This window comes from Anomalospiza imberbis (assembly GCF_031753505.1).
Source record: "Anomalospiza imberbis isolate Cuckoo-Finch-1a 21T00152 chromosome W unlocalized genomic scaffold, ASM3175350v1 scaffold_31, whole genome shotgun sequence".
NCBI lineage: Eukaryota > Metazoa > Chordata > Aves > Passeriformes > Viduidae > Anomalospiza > Anomalospiza imberbis.
The window spans coordinates 6,543,697-6,559,477 of record NW_027099315.1 but is presented as its reverse complement, the minus strand read 5'-3'; the positions used below and the strand labels follow the sequence as shown (position 1 = coordinate 6,559,477).

Here is a 15,781-nt window from a genome sequence, read left to right as displayed (position 1 = left end):
AAAGTATATTCTTATTTGTCTTGCAGGCACAGGAGAGAGTGGCAAAAGCACGTTCATCAAGCAGATGAGAATCATTCATGGATCAGGTTACTCTGATGAAGACAAAAGGGGCTTTACGAAATTGGTGTACCAGAATATATTTGCAGCAATGCAGACCATAATCAGAGCAATGGATACCCTCAAAATCCCATACAAGTATGACCATAATAAGGTGAGATTTTTATTTTCATAGCTGAAATGTTTCCTCTTTTATCTTTAGGAAATGTACTGAAGGTCTCTAAAAATTATAAATCACAAATTATATTCTACCGAAAGTTTAGAAGAAAAGGGCTTCTTCCAGTCCTGCCTCTACTTCTCTGCCCTTTGCACTGCTCTGACAACACAGGTGCTGTTCTTATCAAGATGTTTGGGGGCTTTGTCATAGCAAGAGGGTAGAGGGTAGGCTGCTGTTTGCCTGTGACTTTAATTATCTTTTTTACTTTCCTCCCAGCTCATGTTCTGGCCAGAGCACAGTTAAGTAATTTTTCTGGTTTGTACCAGTACTACTTAAGGTTTTCCATTAATATTATGTGTGGGGGGGAAAATATTAGAAAAATAGGTGAGAATATCAGCTTGTGTGTGAGTATATTATGAAATAAAACTCTTGATACAAGGCCTTAGAATAAGTAAATTCTTTTGAAAGTGATGACATCATTGAAACTTTGAAAGAAAATACATTTAAAGCATTTTATAAGGTTTATCTTTGATTAATCTGACTTCTTTTAATTTTCGTTCCATTCAGAAATTTCCCATTTAAAATCAAATGTATAACTGGCATAACTAGTATTAAAACGGAAATTTGCATGTGTATTTCAGCTCCATGTTTTCGTTGTACATAAAGCACTGAATTTCCTAACAAGCTGACTTGAAGACTTAGTTGATTGTGAAGCGCACATTTTTTTTTCAGAATCGGTACTGACAGCCATTTTGATGTAGTATATGGAAGTCCTAATCATAAATTATGAAATTGTTTTCTTGTATTATACTGCAAAGTGTTTTGTATTGTTCAAATTTAGTGTTCAGTTTATAAAGGCTGTTTTTGTATAGTTGTAGTGATTTAGATGTGTCATAGCTGTATATGTGTGGCCAGACCTTTCTAATTAGAGCTGTTCATTTCTCTATATAAAAATACCTTGACTTAAAGTAAGTGAGTCTATCTTTGCACTCACCTCCTTCAAAAGCATTTCCATCAGTTCTAGGTGTGGATTAAAGTACAACTGGCCAAAGTTGCCAGGTTCTAGATGCAATTCCTTTAAAAACTTGGGGATTTTTTAATTCAAGGAAATTAAAAATGCAAACTTATTTCTCCACCTCCCTCCTTTTTTTCTCCATTGAGAAAGTAAATTCATTAGCCTTGCAACCTAAAAAAACACAGGAAGGGCATTTCCTGTTGATTTGAATCTCATATAAAAAAATTGGTCTCTAGAGAATATCTCACAGTTCAAGTAACTGCATATTTTTTGCACAGTACTTGTCTTGCACAGTAGCTTAGAAAACTACAGCTCAAGCTGATGTTTGTATTGCTGAGCCTAAAGAAAAGAGAGTGAAGTGACACTTATCAAATTCAAAAAGTCCAGTTAGGTAGACATTTGTGATCTTTTTGCAGTGTAAAAAAATGACATCCAGGCTGGATTATTTTAATATCAGTGTAGGAAGAGGCATGTTCTAAGTTAAGGAAGTTAGTTCTTCCAGTGTTGTGTTGGCTTCATAGTAAGTGATATAATAAAGAGGCAGAGTCTGAAATTCATTGTCCTATATATTCATTGTCCTATAACAATCTAGGATCTTTGAAATATTTATTATCAGAATAATGAAAGTCAATTGAGAAACATTACTGTTTACATTGTAATGTCTCAAAACTGATGGTAAGGCATTGTATCATACTTCATCACACTTTTCATCACACTTTTTTGTCTTGTCAGTTTCAGAATATGAGCTCTACTGAGCTTTAAGATAATAGGTGAGGGTTATATCTTAGGGATGTGACATAGGAAATGGTGGCTTATGGACTAGGTATTTAGTTTCCATTTGAGTAAACTGTTAATGTGTTTCCATTTATTTTTAACCAGAAATTTTGAATTTTTTATATGCATCTTGAATTTTGGAAAAGCAGTTTATAAAATACAGAAAGTCTTAGGTGGGCTTTTTTGTCCTTTTTTTTTTACAGAAATGGACTTGAGCAATTCTCAAAATTGCCTGTCTGCAAAGTTTCTGTGAATGTACATTAGTAACTCATGTGCAGCCACTGGCATTCAAATTCAATTAAAAAAATCTTATATACATTTTAAAATCATTTTTCAAATTGTCTTTTTAGAAGTCTGACCTGTGTATTTATGCTCCTGTCAATACTTTCAAATTCTGAATTAAAACATTAAAATTTTTATCTTCTGGAATTCCCAGTGTTGTCCATAATGGCTTAGAAGTCATTGCTCCAGGTAATGTAGTCCCCCGTTTCTCCTTTTCTATCTTTCTTCATGTCTAATATTGCTGAAGGAAGGTTTTTTATTTTTCCTCTCCTGTTGTTACAGAACTTTTACTAAATAAATTTACTACTGTGCTAAAGAACTACTACCACTTTTACCCATTATTGTTCCCTTTCAGTCTTATTTCCAGAAGACAGTTGCATCTTCTTACAGACTGTCAGGAAGATGTCACTCAGCAGTGGTTATCAGGCAGAAAATCTTATTTGAATTAATATATATAATTTCCCATGAGACTTCTTAAATATTTATAACAAGATATCTAATGTAAGATAGAGCAGGTTACAAGAAACTATAGGGACTGAAAACATAAAATGATGCCTTAAAGTAGACCAAGAATTTTGCTGTAAGTTGTTTCCATTGGTGAAGTTGTTTTTTTATTTAAGCCTATTTCCCTATAGGAAATGTTTAAAAATTAAAAAAAGCAGCTATAGGAAAATGATTTTAAAGTCCAAAATCTTACTGAATTTGTCTTCAAGGTCAAGTTTACATTGTTAATAGCTCCACACCCCCACCCCCATAGAAGTAATCTACTGTAACAAACTGTCCTGGTTTAGGGTAAATTTCAGAGAAAACCTCCAAAGGGGTTCCTCTAGAAAGCAGATTCAAGTGGCCCCTCCCCCAACTGGTTCGGGAAAAGATTTCCTTGGAGAAAAGTGGGAAAAACCTGTTTATTTAACAGGCAAAGCATTCACCAGCACAAAAAATGAACAATATTAAACAATAAAACCTTTTGCCAATCTGAAGAGATGACAAACTCAGAAAGTCCTTTTCGTGGGTTGCAGCTCGACTCATCCAGTCTGTTATCAGTCCCTCTGGCACTGGAAATGCCACGGCCCAGGCCCAGGTGAGCCACAGGTGCGAGCTGCCTGTGCTCTTCTGGGTGTTCATTCCAGATCAGGTTTAAACAATTCCAAGAAAAAGAAAAACCACAGTTCAGGGAACTTCTCTGCCTCAGTTAGCTAAAAACTAACTAAAAGCAAAGGAGGGCTCTGTCCCGCTGTCTGTCCACCTGCAGACAACAGTCCAGGAGAAGGAATATGGAGGAGTGAGTGCAGCTTCTGAAAACAAACTGTGCACTTCTTCTCTCCCCCCTTTCACTCTCAGAACCAGTCTTAAAGGTGCAAAACTTATTTCTGGACTAAACAGACAAATGGGGATACAATTCAGCAACATAAAGTCACCCCAGGACACAAACACAAAAGTAAGCTGTCATCATCAGGTATGGAGTCAAATTACATAAATTCTTATCTCAAGTAGTAGAGTCTTAAAAGTTTTGGATCTCTTCAGTGAAATTTCATGTTGAACAACAAAGTAGTAATTTCACATGACATTTTTTTTCTCCCTGGTTAAAGTAGGTATAGTCTAAACATTAGGGCTATGTGAACAACATAGGTTGGAGAAAAGGACCTCCCTCATATACCTTACCTGGTATTCAAAGAGTATGAAGGATTGAATCCCAAGCATCAGCATGCAAGCTGTGTGTGAGATGCATTGACTCTCAGATGATGTGGAATCTGCAGGATTTATGGCCTTCTAAAAAAGAATTATTATATTTTTGGGATATTGAAATGAAATGCTTCTGAAGAATAGATTATTGGTCTGGAATACACATAATAAAAAACTGAACTATGCCATCTTTGTAAAAAGTATTCTTCAGCAACTCAAAGCTGAAACAGAGAGCTTAAAAGCAGGTTGCAGGAAAAAGGGATTTATACTAGTCATGTTAGTTAGTGCTCCTAGTACTCTCAGATGTCTTCCTCCAGACACACAAAACTAAAGAAAAATTACCCAGTAAATAAGTCTTGCAGTCAATTAAATGCTTCTAATACTGTGAAGCTACTGATGCAATTTTTTTCCACAAGAAATAGATTACCTAAGAGCAAGCCAATATGGAAAAGAGTGCCATAAGATTTCAAGTATTGTAATCAATTAACATCTATGCAGATAAATAAATTAAAGATTACTTTTTTTTGTTCATGAGCCTTGTTTGATATGAGGTAAAAGCTGGTTCCCCAATAGCTTTACATTTCCTCCTATGAGGATTTGCTTTAAAGAGGGCTTCAATAAAGCCATGAACATTTTTTTCTTCAGTGCTTCATAAAGAATAAACTTCCACAATCCGAAGCAGAACTCAGTCTACCCCTAACTGCTTTTCTTTTTAACTGTCTTCCTCTGTCAGTCATTTCTTTCTCACTTACCTAGCTGGTCTCTTTCCTGTTTTATTTTACATTTGACCTTATAAAGTTTTTATCTGTTTATCTCTGACCATATTGTCCTACTCTCTATTGTTTTCATTTTTCATTACATTTAAAGCAATTTTTTTAAAGTCATTGCTTACTTCCCTTTTTTGTTTACCTTTTGGTTAGAGCTGAAATTTCTTGCATTTGCCTGTATTGCTCCAATGATTTTATAAATTATTTGTTTCCATCTCCTATATTCTTCTTTACTTTTTCATTTTTAACCCAACAGAAGTGACTTTTAGATTACATTTTTTCCAAGTTTAGGAAAAATTATTGTCTATCAGAGGTAAGATGGGTTAGCAGAGTCACTCAAAGATCTAAAAATATCTTTTGTTCGCATTTTAAAACAGCCTCAAGCCCACAAAATTAAATGAATTAATCACACTGAAGTTCATGCATGTGCTAATATTTAATTTTGAAATGACTAGGACCCAGATTATTTAATATATATGCCAGATATAGAATACTGTAGGCATAAATTTGAAAGCTCAATGTTAGCTACTCATATTTCAGTGCATTAAAATTTCTTCATTCCTTCTTTTATATTTTATTTTAAGAGAAGCACTTTATCTTTTTTGGAACATAATATTTTAAGTGATTAACTACCCTTTACTAATGGGAAATGAGAAGTCAAATACAAAGGCATATGTGTGGGGTGTGGCGTCCATGTTTTATCTTTCCAATTCCACCATTTTACTCCTAGTAGGGAGAATGGGTGGTTAAAATATTTGCTTACAGATTCTTGTAGATTTTGTGATAGCTCCTGCAGATGTTAAAGGACAGTAATTATACAAGATGTTTCTAGTTTTTTTTTTTGTCATTGTTGTTTCTTTTTATAAGTATTCTTTCTATTTTACTTTAGATATGCTTGTTACAGTTATTTTTCTTATTGAGTGTCTGAAAAGAAATATTCATATGACCATGCATTCTGACAATAAAAATGTGAAATACTCTCAGGGCAACTTTTCTATGTAATAGAGGTTTGGAGTTTATTTTATGGTAATGAGTAAGATGTCACAGTCTTGAAACTATTCTGATTTTTTTCCTTCATTAGCAGTAGTTTAATATCTGTATGGGTATTTATATTATATATAATTTTTTTCTTAGAGCAAAATATTTGTTAACTTCCTATTTAGTTAATTCATTTGTACAAATTGTGTTTACATAATCCAGTATTCAATTCTGAAATAATTTCAGATTGAAATATTTTCTTAAAACTCTCTGAAACTTTGGAAAATATTTTCTACCCCTAGTAAACACTTTTTGGGAAACTAACTGATGCAGTTATGTTCCATTTATGTTATGTGAAATTACTAAAAGCTTTTCAGTCTCATGTCTTCATTGTTCATTTTTACTAACTCACAAGATTTGCTTGAAAGAAGATTTACTGCCATGAATTAAGAAACTGTCAGCAAAAATGGGCCATTTTTTCTCAAGATTTTATTGGTCTCTCTTTTTTAGTTTTCACTTCCTATGTGGTAAAAGTTGTAACATCCTGTAGTGGCTTTGGTTTGCTAATTTTTTGTTTCTTGGGTTTCAGCACCAAATAATGTGGTGGGTTGAGTGCTGGACAAATGCCAATGCACCCACTAGAATTATTTACTCCTTTTCTGTTACGCGATAAGAATTAACAAGAGAGCAAAACAGGCTCAAACTTTAAAGGATATAAAGAAAACTTTGTTAACAGAACTAAAAGAAGAATAATAAGAATCAGAATAAACCTTTAAAACACTTTTCCTCCCCCAACTCTTCTTTCCTTTCTCACTGACAATGTACAGAGACAAAACCTGGTATTTCCAGTCAGTTTACCACCTCTAGAATAGTCTTTCTTCAGTTCACTTAGGAAGAGGAGTCTCTCTTGCCATGCCATGGAGATTTCTCCACAAGAAACAGTTCTCTTGTGGCTTCAATTTCCAGGAATAGCAGCCGCCCAGAAATCTGCATTTGTAAAGTCCCTCCTATCTTTCACAGCCTTCCCACAGCTGCGTTCCTGGGCCATGTCAACTTATTGGGGTGCTATTTTCAAGGATGAGCTGTTCTAGCATAAAAACAAAAGTTCATTTATCTCTGGGAAACAGAGGTTTTCTTCTTCTATTCCTGGGGCAGGGTTTCTCATCTCTCTCATTTCTCTCTGTTCAAACTTCTCATTTGATCACAGCTACTGCAACATCTGCTTATTTCAACACTAGTGCCTCTGTTCATGGCTGTGGTTAGAATGCTACATCCCTCCAATGCATTTAATGAGTTATAGGGAAAAAGAGTCTGATGTATCAATTATATTCTTTTCCATAGCTTTACAAGAGGATTTCACCCCAAAACTAAGGCATGTCCTCATTCTCCTCTGATCTGGAATTTGACTTCTTTACTGACCTCAGTGTCGCATGTTGTCTTCTATGTGTCTTCACTCTTTTCTTTCACTCGAGATAGGATTGATGTTTTGCAAGTTTCATCTGTGCCTCGCCCAGGCCTGTGGATGGTCATGTGATTTCGGCAGGAGCTGTATACAATGAAGATGAAAGTTTCTTCAGCGGCCATGCTGGGAGGATAGGGGAGCGGCTAGGATCTCAGTAGCTAGGCTAGGACTCAGTTGCAGCACGCGGGGGCCGATAGCCTCCCCTTTCCTGCCCGACAGCCACTGGGGCCCAGACCGGCTTTGGACGGGTCCCACAGCCTCCCCTCCCCCTGCTCGGCCAACACGCCAGGAGGGGGAGAGAGAACTTCTCTCTCTAAAAGCCAGAAGAAAGAGAGCTTTTCCCAGGCTTGCCTGTCTTTAATTTCCCTTCTCACCACAAATCAATTAATGCAAAACCAGCACACGTCTGAAATGCGAGAAAGCTTCCTCATTATACAGTTTAGGTTTGGTTTAAAAAATTGTCTAAATATTAAGCAAATTAATTTTGGAGGTTCTTTAAATATTAGAAATTAACCAACTTTTTTTTTATCAAGTGTTTGGTTTTTTTATTATTGGTGGCAGTACTAGTAGTTTTGTATTTTTAGTGGGATGCATTGCCTGATAGAGGTATTCTCATAATTACTTTGATTGTTGAAATTTTTTTTTGTATTCTTTTCCTCCTGCTTAAAGTAGGTATAAAATCGAAACATTAGAGTTTATTACATATTCGCACTATGCAATTCTGATCACATGCCTACCTGATTTCAGAATATGGACCTATGTACCTCCATTATTACAACAAAGTGAATACAAAATCTAACTTTAGGTGACTACCTAAAAGTGAGGCATGAGAAAAAGGACCAGTGTTTTATTTCTGGAACAGGAGGTGGGCGAAGAAAAATCTTAGCTATGACATTATTGGTGTTAATTTTGTTTTGACAATATGCTTTTCCAGACTCAAAGGACAAAGCCTCTGTTGCATGCCTCAGTTTTGGAAAAAAAATATATACATTTTGACTGGTTTCTGTAGATTAGTTACTATTATGGTGGACCTAAGATATTGGATAAGAAGAAAATGATTTGTTATGAGCAAATGACTTCTGTGAACAGTCTTCAGTTTGACAAAACAGAGCTTAGTATTGGGTTCAAAGGGTAACTGAGACAGAGTTGCTTTGAATCCCTTCTTTCACTTCTCTAATTCTCATGTGCATTAGAGTTCATTAAATGTATGCATTGGCTGGGGTAAGTAATACTGTGAAAAAACTGTTATAATTCAGGTATTTTCATGCTAAATAAGTTTAAGGTTGATGACTTTGCATTTTTCTTCCTGTAACCAATAGGGCAGAGTTTAAATTTGGCTTCTTTTGTTTTAGTTAACCTTGTTAGCTAGCTTGTATACAGTGCAGCTATAGAGTGCACGCACATGTTTTGCAAATTTGAAGCTTTTCTTGAATATTTTCAAAATGTAACTTATGTGACAAGTAGTTTGTTTGAAGATGTTCCTCCATTTTTAGATTTTATTTTCTTTAATAAGCTACGACCCTTGTTTTGAGAACATATGCTCTCAGCATGTATTGTTGCTGTACAAGCAGATAAATGAACACTCTTGGGATGTGCATACTTTCTTTGCATCTTGCCTTCAGTCTTTATCCAGCTATTTTTTTGGGCCAGAGAACCAAGTGCTGTCAATTGTACAGGTTATACAAAAAATTAACTGTCACTGGAGCATAAAAAAGGTCTTGGGCACACTTGTTTCCTTTCTGGACTCTGGTACAGACATATACTGGGTGAAGACAGAATGGAAACATGCCCTGGAGTAAAGAGGTATTAACACTGAAGTTGTGTAACTCCTGTGAATCCCATAGCAGTCTTTGGACTGCCAATTGCACCACTTCATGACTATTTTTATGTTTTTATTTCTGTTGATCCAAAAAAAAGAAAAACACAGAGATCAAAATTATTGACATTGGATTTTGTTTGATCATATTTTTCTTACCTAGTCTATATCTATTTGTAATCTACAGAAGTTTTGCTGTGTCTGTTGTAGAAAAGAAGCACCACCTTGACTTTGGAAAGTCTGACAGCAAATGTTTTTTTTTCTAACTGTACCATTTATAGGTCCACACTATGTTGTTTTACATTTGTTAAGAGGTTTAGAACATAATGGAAATCAAATTTTTGTGTGCTCGTTTCTATTAATGTTTGTTAAATTATTTTTGTGGTAGTCCAGTAGTTTATTCTTGTATTGGGTTTGCATGGCAAGGTTTTGCTAGGGGGGAGGTACAGGCGTGGCTTTTGTGAGAAGCTGCCAGAAGCTCCCCCTATGTTTGATAGAGCCAATGCCAGCTAGCTTCAGGAAAGACCCATTGATGACCAAGGCCAAGCCCATCAGTGATGGTGGTACCACCTCTGGGATAACATATTGAAGCAGGGAAAAAATCCTGTGCAACAGCAACTGCAGCCAGAAGAGAGGAGTGAGAATATGTGAGAGGAACAACTCTGCAGACCCCGAGGTCAGTGGAGAAGGAGGGGCAGGAGGTGCTTCAGGTGCCAGAGCTGATTCCCCTGCAGCCCATGATGCAAGCTCATGGTGCAAGACCATGGTGAGGCAGCTGTGCCCCTGCAGCCCAGGGAGGTCAATGGGGGAGCAGAGATCCACCTGCAGCCCGTGGAGGAGACCCACACTGGAGCAGGTGGATGCTTGAAGGAGTCTGTAAGCCTGTGGGAAGCCTGCACTGGAGCAGGGTCCTTGCAGGACCTGTGGAGAGAGGAGCCCACGCTAGAGCATATTTGCTGGCAGGAGTTGTGACTCTCGTGGAGGACTCATGCTAGAGCAGTCTGTTTCTGAAGGACTGCACCCTGTGGAAGGGACCCACGCTGAAGCAGGTGAATGACTGAAGGTGGCTGTGACCCTGTGGGAAGCCTGTGCTGGAGCAGGGTCCTGGCAGCACCTGTGGACCTGTGGAGAGGAGCCCACGCTCAAGCAGGTTTGTTGGTAGGACTTGTGAAACTGCAGGGTAGTCACATTGGGAGCAGCCTGTTCCTGAAGGACTGCACCCTGTGGAAGGGACCTGCGCTGGAACAGGGAAAGAGTGTGCGGAGTGGTCCCCCTGAGGAGGAAGGAGCAGCAGAAACAATGTGTGACAAACTGACCACAAACTCCATTTCTTGTCCCCCTATACCACTGGGGGAGGAGATAGAGAAAATTGTTAGTAATATTAAACTCAGGAAGGAGGGAGAGGTGGGGGGGAGGTGTTTTTAAGATTTAGTTTTCTTTCTCATTATCCTGCTCTGATTTGATTGGTAATAAACTAATTTCCCTAAGCTGAGTCTGTTTTGCCCATGACAGTATTTGGTGAGTGATCTCTCCTTGCCCTTATCTCAACCCATGAGCTTTTCATTATATTTTCTTTCCTCTGTTCAGTTGAGAAGGGGAGTGATAGAGGGGCTTTGGGCACCTGGCATCCAGCCAAGGTCAACCCACCACAATTCTTTACTGCTGTTTCTGCTCAACTAGGTGCTTGACATTGGAGAACTATAGTAGCACCAATAATTCAAAGATCCATCAAGGATCATTTAAAACTCAAATCTGCTGAGTACAAAACATGAATAGCTTTTACACCTGCAGAGTGCACTCGGACTCCACTAGAACTTATAGTTGTGCAGAAACAAGCTTCCTGTCTCATCTAAGTATTTTAACAGGTGTTCTGACATAACAGAACTTTTCTGCAGTGTATTTCAGTATTTCTTTTGAACTGGGTGTAAATGCAAAGGTAATATGTTATCAATCTTCTTTTTTAAAAACTGAAAAGATGTGAATAGTTTGGTTTGGAAGGGTTTTCCTTACTGTTATGATTTTTATTAAGAGTTAGAATCATAATGATATTCCATGAAAAAAAACCCAGCATCCTCCATTTCTATGACTAAGCCATAATGTCATATGTTGCTATATAATTTGGTAATAAAGGTAAAAAGAGCAGAATAATTTCATTGTACCGGTTTCTGAAAGCTAAACTTAAAGGCACATATCACAGTCAAATAGGAAGAATCTTGTATAATTTTAGTTTTTTGGAGGGTGGGGGTTTTTTACTTAACTCACAACATGTAATCTAATAAAATTGTGTGTTTTCTTGTATGAAATATTTGTATTTTTAAGAAACCTTTTTTCTACATTTTTAATGTTTTCTTTGATGTTCCTATGCATTTTTTTAAAGCTGGCTTCATTCAAACTCTGGATTGAAAAGGGACTTTTGAAAGCTGAAATCTTTTGCGGTAAGGCTTTTAATTACTTTTTCTCCATGAAACCAGTACTTTCTGGGTTTCATTTGGTTCTTTTTTTCTGCCTTTCCTTTCCTCTACTTTCTCTGTTAGCTTGAAACTTTAATACTCCCTTGGCCTTTTAAAATTTAAAACATTAAAGGATTGAAAATAAAGCTGTTTAAAAAAGTGCAAAATATACTGGATATTTGTGGTGGGTTGACCCTGACTAGATGCCAGATGTCCACCAAAGCTGCTCTATCACTCCCTTTCCTCAGCTGGACAGGGGAGAGAAAATATAACAAAATGCTCATGCCATGGGTAACCCAAAATGTTATTGTATTCCATATCCATCTGTGCCCAAAAATTATTACTGTCTCTTTAAGGACCAGCAGTGCAGCCAGAAACAGACTCACAAGGTCAGGGGGATGGTAGGGCAGGTGCTTTAAAGTCTGCTCTTTTCCAGGCAGCTCACTCTTTTTTTTGATTCGTGATTTTTGCCTTAGGCAGAGCTCGCTCTTTCTTGGTTGCTTGGTTTGGCTCTTGGTTTCTTGCTATAGAGCCGAGGCAGCACGGGCAGATGCTTTTCCTTTTTGGACTCTCTTTTTGGTTTTTTTCCTCAACTTGGAGAGACTGCCTTGGGGCGAATTCTGAGCAGAGTGGCCCCCGCTCCAGCAAGCCAGTCTAGATCGCCATTGGTGCCCAGCCAAGGGGAGAAGACCATGAGCTGCCCCAGCCCAGCCACCTTGTTTTGCCTGCTCCTGTCATCTCCTGCTGCAAGGAAGGTGAAGTCCCATCCCTCTGTGAGTTTCTAGCTAGCCCTTGATCCAGAGAATACCAGTTGTAGCTCCAGACATCAGGGACATAAACAGAGCGGAGCGGGGTGTGGGGGGAGGACTGGCGCCATCTTTCCCTTTGTCCTTCAAACCACATGCTTGGCTGCACAGGGCCATCTTGGGGGGATGTGCCCAGCATTTTGGGTCTCTCTTTGTTCTTGGGGGGAATCCGTGAGATTTAGCAATGTTTTATCCATCGGTTATTTACTGGTTTAGTTGTTTTGGGGTTTTTTGCCTGTTGCTGTTCCACTTGCTAGTAAACTGTTACTGTTTCACCTATATCCAATTGTATTCGTTCCTCATTGGTGGAAAGGGATTTGTTAGAGCCTATAAAAGGAGGCAACTCATTTCAGAGTGTTGTCCTTTAATTTGTTTCAAACCAAGACAAATTTGTCATCCAACTTAAGGGGCATGAGAGAGAAAGTGGAAAAATTGCAATTTTGTCTGGAACATTTTATACTGGATACAGAACTCACTGGTCAACATGCTGCCCTGTTTATTCATGGGTCTCTGGCACCTAGGCTTATATACATCTCCGTATATATGGTACAATTTGCCTAGGAAATCGTTATTTTTCAGATTGGGGACACAAACCAAGATTGCTTTGTTGATGCACTCTGCAATATCAGTTTATGTTAAGATAACATCAGAGGCAGTGAGATGTGTATTCGCTGCTATTTTGCCTGTCTTGGTCTCAGCTGCAACTTCTGGGGGTTTAGTAATAATCACCCCCAGCCTGTTAGGAGAAAAGTAGGGGATGATTTTTCCCAGCCTTTTACATCCTTCTTCCCCTTCAGGTCTGACACATCACCTTTTGAGAATGTTCATTTCCATCTGGATGTTAAAGACACCGTGTTTTTGTTGTTACTTCTGTTAACTCTCTTCTATATGACCAGTTAGAATCAGGGCTGAGATTTCCAGGGTGGTTGCTCAGAGATCTGCCACAGTGGTGGAAAATCCGGAGTGGCATGGAATGTGGGAGGATATAGGCCAGGTCCTGAAGAAAAAATCTGCCCCAATAGTTTGGAATTTTGTCCCTGAACAAATTCAGAACCCAGATGAGGTAGGGAAATATCTGAAATAAAATTGCAATGACAGCTTCAATGAGGGGCAGCTCATTGCACTGTGCTGGGTCCTGGCTAATGCTTATCACACACTGCTCGATACCATACAGCAGCACCTACAGCCGGAGGGTAAGGAGAACAAATCAGAGGACACCATGGTCATTCAGTCTGCAGTTAAACCAGAAGGGCAGCCTAAGCCAATAGCAGTTGCCCCCATCCAGAAAAGGAAGTATAAGACCAAATCCATTCACCTGATGGATGATGATGGGGAGGCAGGACCCTCACAGGAAGCAGAAGAATCAGAACCAGAAATAATCACCAAATCTTCATCCTTAGAAAGTCTCTGCAATCTCAGGAAAGACCTCACCCGACGACACAACAAGTATATTGAGCTTGTTGATCTGAGTCTGGGACACTGCAGTGATGGTTCCGTTTTAGATGGTATTAAAACAAGGCACTTGGGATCTTTGTTGTGTCATGAGTATCGACCAGGGAATCGCGAGGAGGTCTGAACCCCTCAGCCTCTGGACGCAACTCTTGGCCATTGTGAAGGAGAGATACCTTTGTCCAGAAGATCTCCAACTTCAGCAAGGCCCTCGGAAGACTATGGAGCAATGAATCCAATGCTTGCGAGACCAGGTTGTGCTACAGATCCTTTTCTCAAATGATGACAAAACCACTAAGAGTCCAGACCTGGTAAAATGTAAAACACTGATGTGACTCAAACTTGCACAACACAGGCATGCTCACATTTCCTAGCATCACCGCAGTGGAATGAGGAAAACGAGACAGTGGGTGCTATGACTTCCTCTTGTTAGTTATTCAGGTACAGGGAGGGCCTTCCTCCACCCATCAGAGGTGATTTTAAAAGGGAGCTGAGCAGGTGGTTCCTTTCCTCTCATTAGCCATTCAGGCACAGGAAGGGGTTTCCTCTGCCCATGGTAGATGATTTAAAGAAGGTTTAGGGGGCACAATGACCTAGAGCAGGCAAACAGGAGCAGGCAAACAGGGACATGGCATGTCTTTGAAGGTGTTGCATGGCAGTTTGCGCAGACAGGGCAAGCAGGCAGGGTTGCAGCCATCATAGTGGGGTTTTATTTTGTGTTGGGGTTTTGTTCGGTTGGTTGTTTTTGCGTTTTTTTTTTTCCTCAGCAATGGTTTCCAAACAATCAAAAGCTATAGCTAGTAAAAGTGTACCAACCCAAACAGAACTCCTCAAGGAGGACACATCTGTCAAGACCCCTTTGTGCACGGAGTGTTTCAGCCTGTTAGTAGTACCAGGGGATGGTGCAAAAGATTGCTGCATGCGGTGCAAACAGGTGAATGATCTGCTCTGTCTGGTGGTGGAGCTTAAGGAGGAAGTAGAAAGACTAAGGAGTATTAGGGAAAGTGAAAGGGAAATAGACTGGTGGAGTTTTACCTTTCCATCCCTGAGAGAAGCTCATCAGGAGTCAGAGGACTCCCATGCCTCTTACCATCAGGCAGAAGGAGGAGACCTAGTAGATGAAAGGGAGTGGAAATGGGTCCCTACTCAAAGAGTTAATAAAAATACCTCCCGACCCCTATCACCTACCCAGGTGTCACTTCAGAATAGATATGAGGCCCTGGATAAGGAGGGTCAGCCAGATGACATCAAAGAAAATGATCTGCCTGGAGAGTCTCCCAATTGCACTTCGTCTGTCAGATGGATCACTACCTCTATTATTAAAAAGAAAAGAAGGGTAGTCATAGTAGTTGACTCCCTTCTGAGGGGGAACAGGGGGCCCTGTATGTCGACTGAACCCATCCCACAGGGAAGTCTCCTGCCTCCCTGGGGCCCAGGTACAGGATATCACTGGGACACTCCCTTAACTGATTCAGCCCTCTGATTATTACCCACTGCGGATACTCCAGGCGGGCAGTGATGAGACTGAAAAGAAGAGCACCAGGGCAATTAAAAGGGACTTCAAGGCTCTGGGTCGATTGGTTGATGGGGCAGGAGCAGAGGTGGTGTTCTGCTCAGTCCCTTTGATAGCAGGGACAAATGATGAAAGGGACAGGAGAACCCACATTATCAACAAGTGGCTTAAGGGCTGGTGCCATTGGCAGAATTTTGGGTTCTTTGATCATGAGGCAACTTTTAAGACACCTGGCCTGCTGGAGCCAGATGAGCTCCTATCTATTAAGGGCAAAAGGATTCTAGCCCATGAACTGATGGGACTCATTGAGAGGGCTTTAAACTAGGTTCGAAGGGGGAAGGGGATGCCACTAGGCTCTCCAGAAACAAGCCCAGTGGTGGTAAGCCAGAGTCGGGGGTGAAATCAGTAGCCCAGTTGAAGTGCATGTACACTAATGCATGCAGCATGGGTAACAAACAAGAAGAACTGGAGGCCATGGTGCAGCTGCAGAGCTATGATGTAGTTGCCATCACGGAAACGTGGTGGGATGACTCGCATAACTGGAGTGCTACAATGGATGGCAACAAGCTTGT

At 39.5% G+C, this 15,781-nt stretch overlaps 1 protein-coding gene across 1 annotated transcript in view; it reads left to right on the top strand.

The window, feature by feature from the left end:
* LOC137465571 (guanine nucleotide-binding protein G(q) subunit alpha) overlaps positions 1 to 15,781 on the top strand; it is a 166,542-nt gene that overhangs the window by 84,156 nt on the left and 66,605 nt on the right. The window contains exon 2 of the mRNA XM_068177651.1: positions 27 to 211. Coding sequence (XP_068033752.1) covers positions 27 to 211 — 185 coding nt within the window. The remainder of the gene's footprint in view (positions 1 to 26; positions 212 to 15,781) is intronic.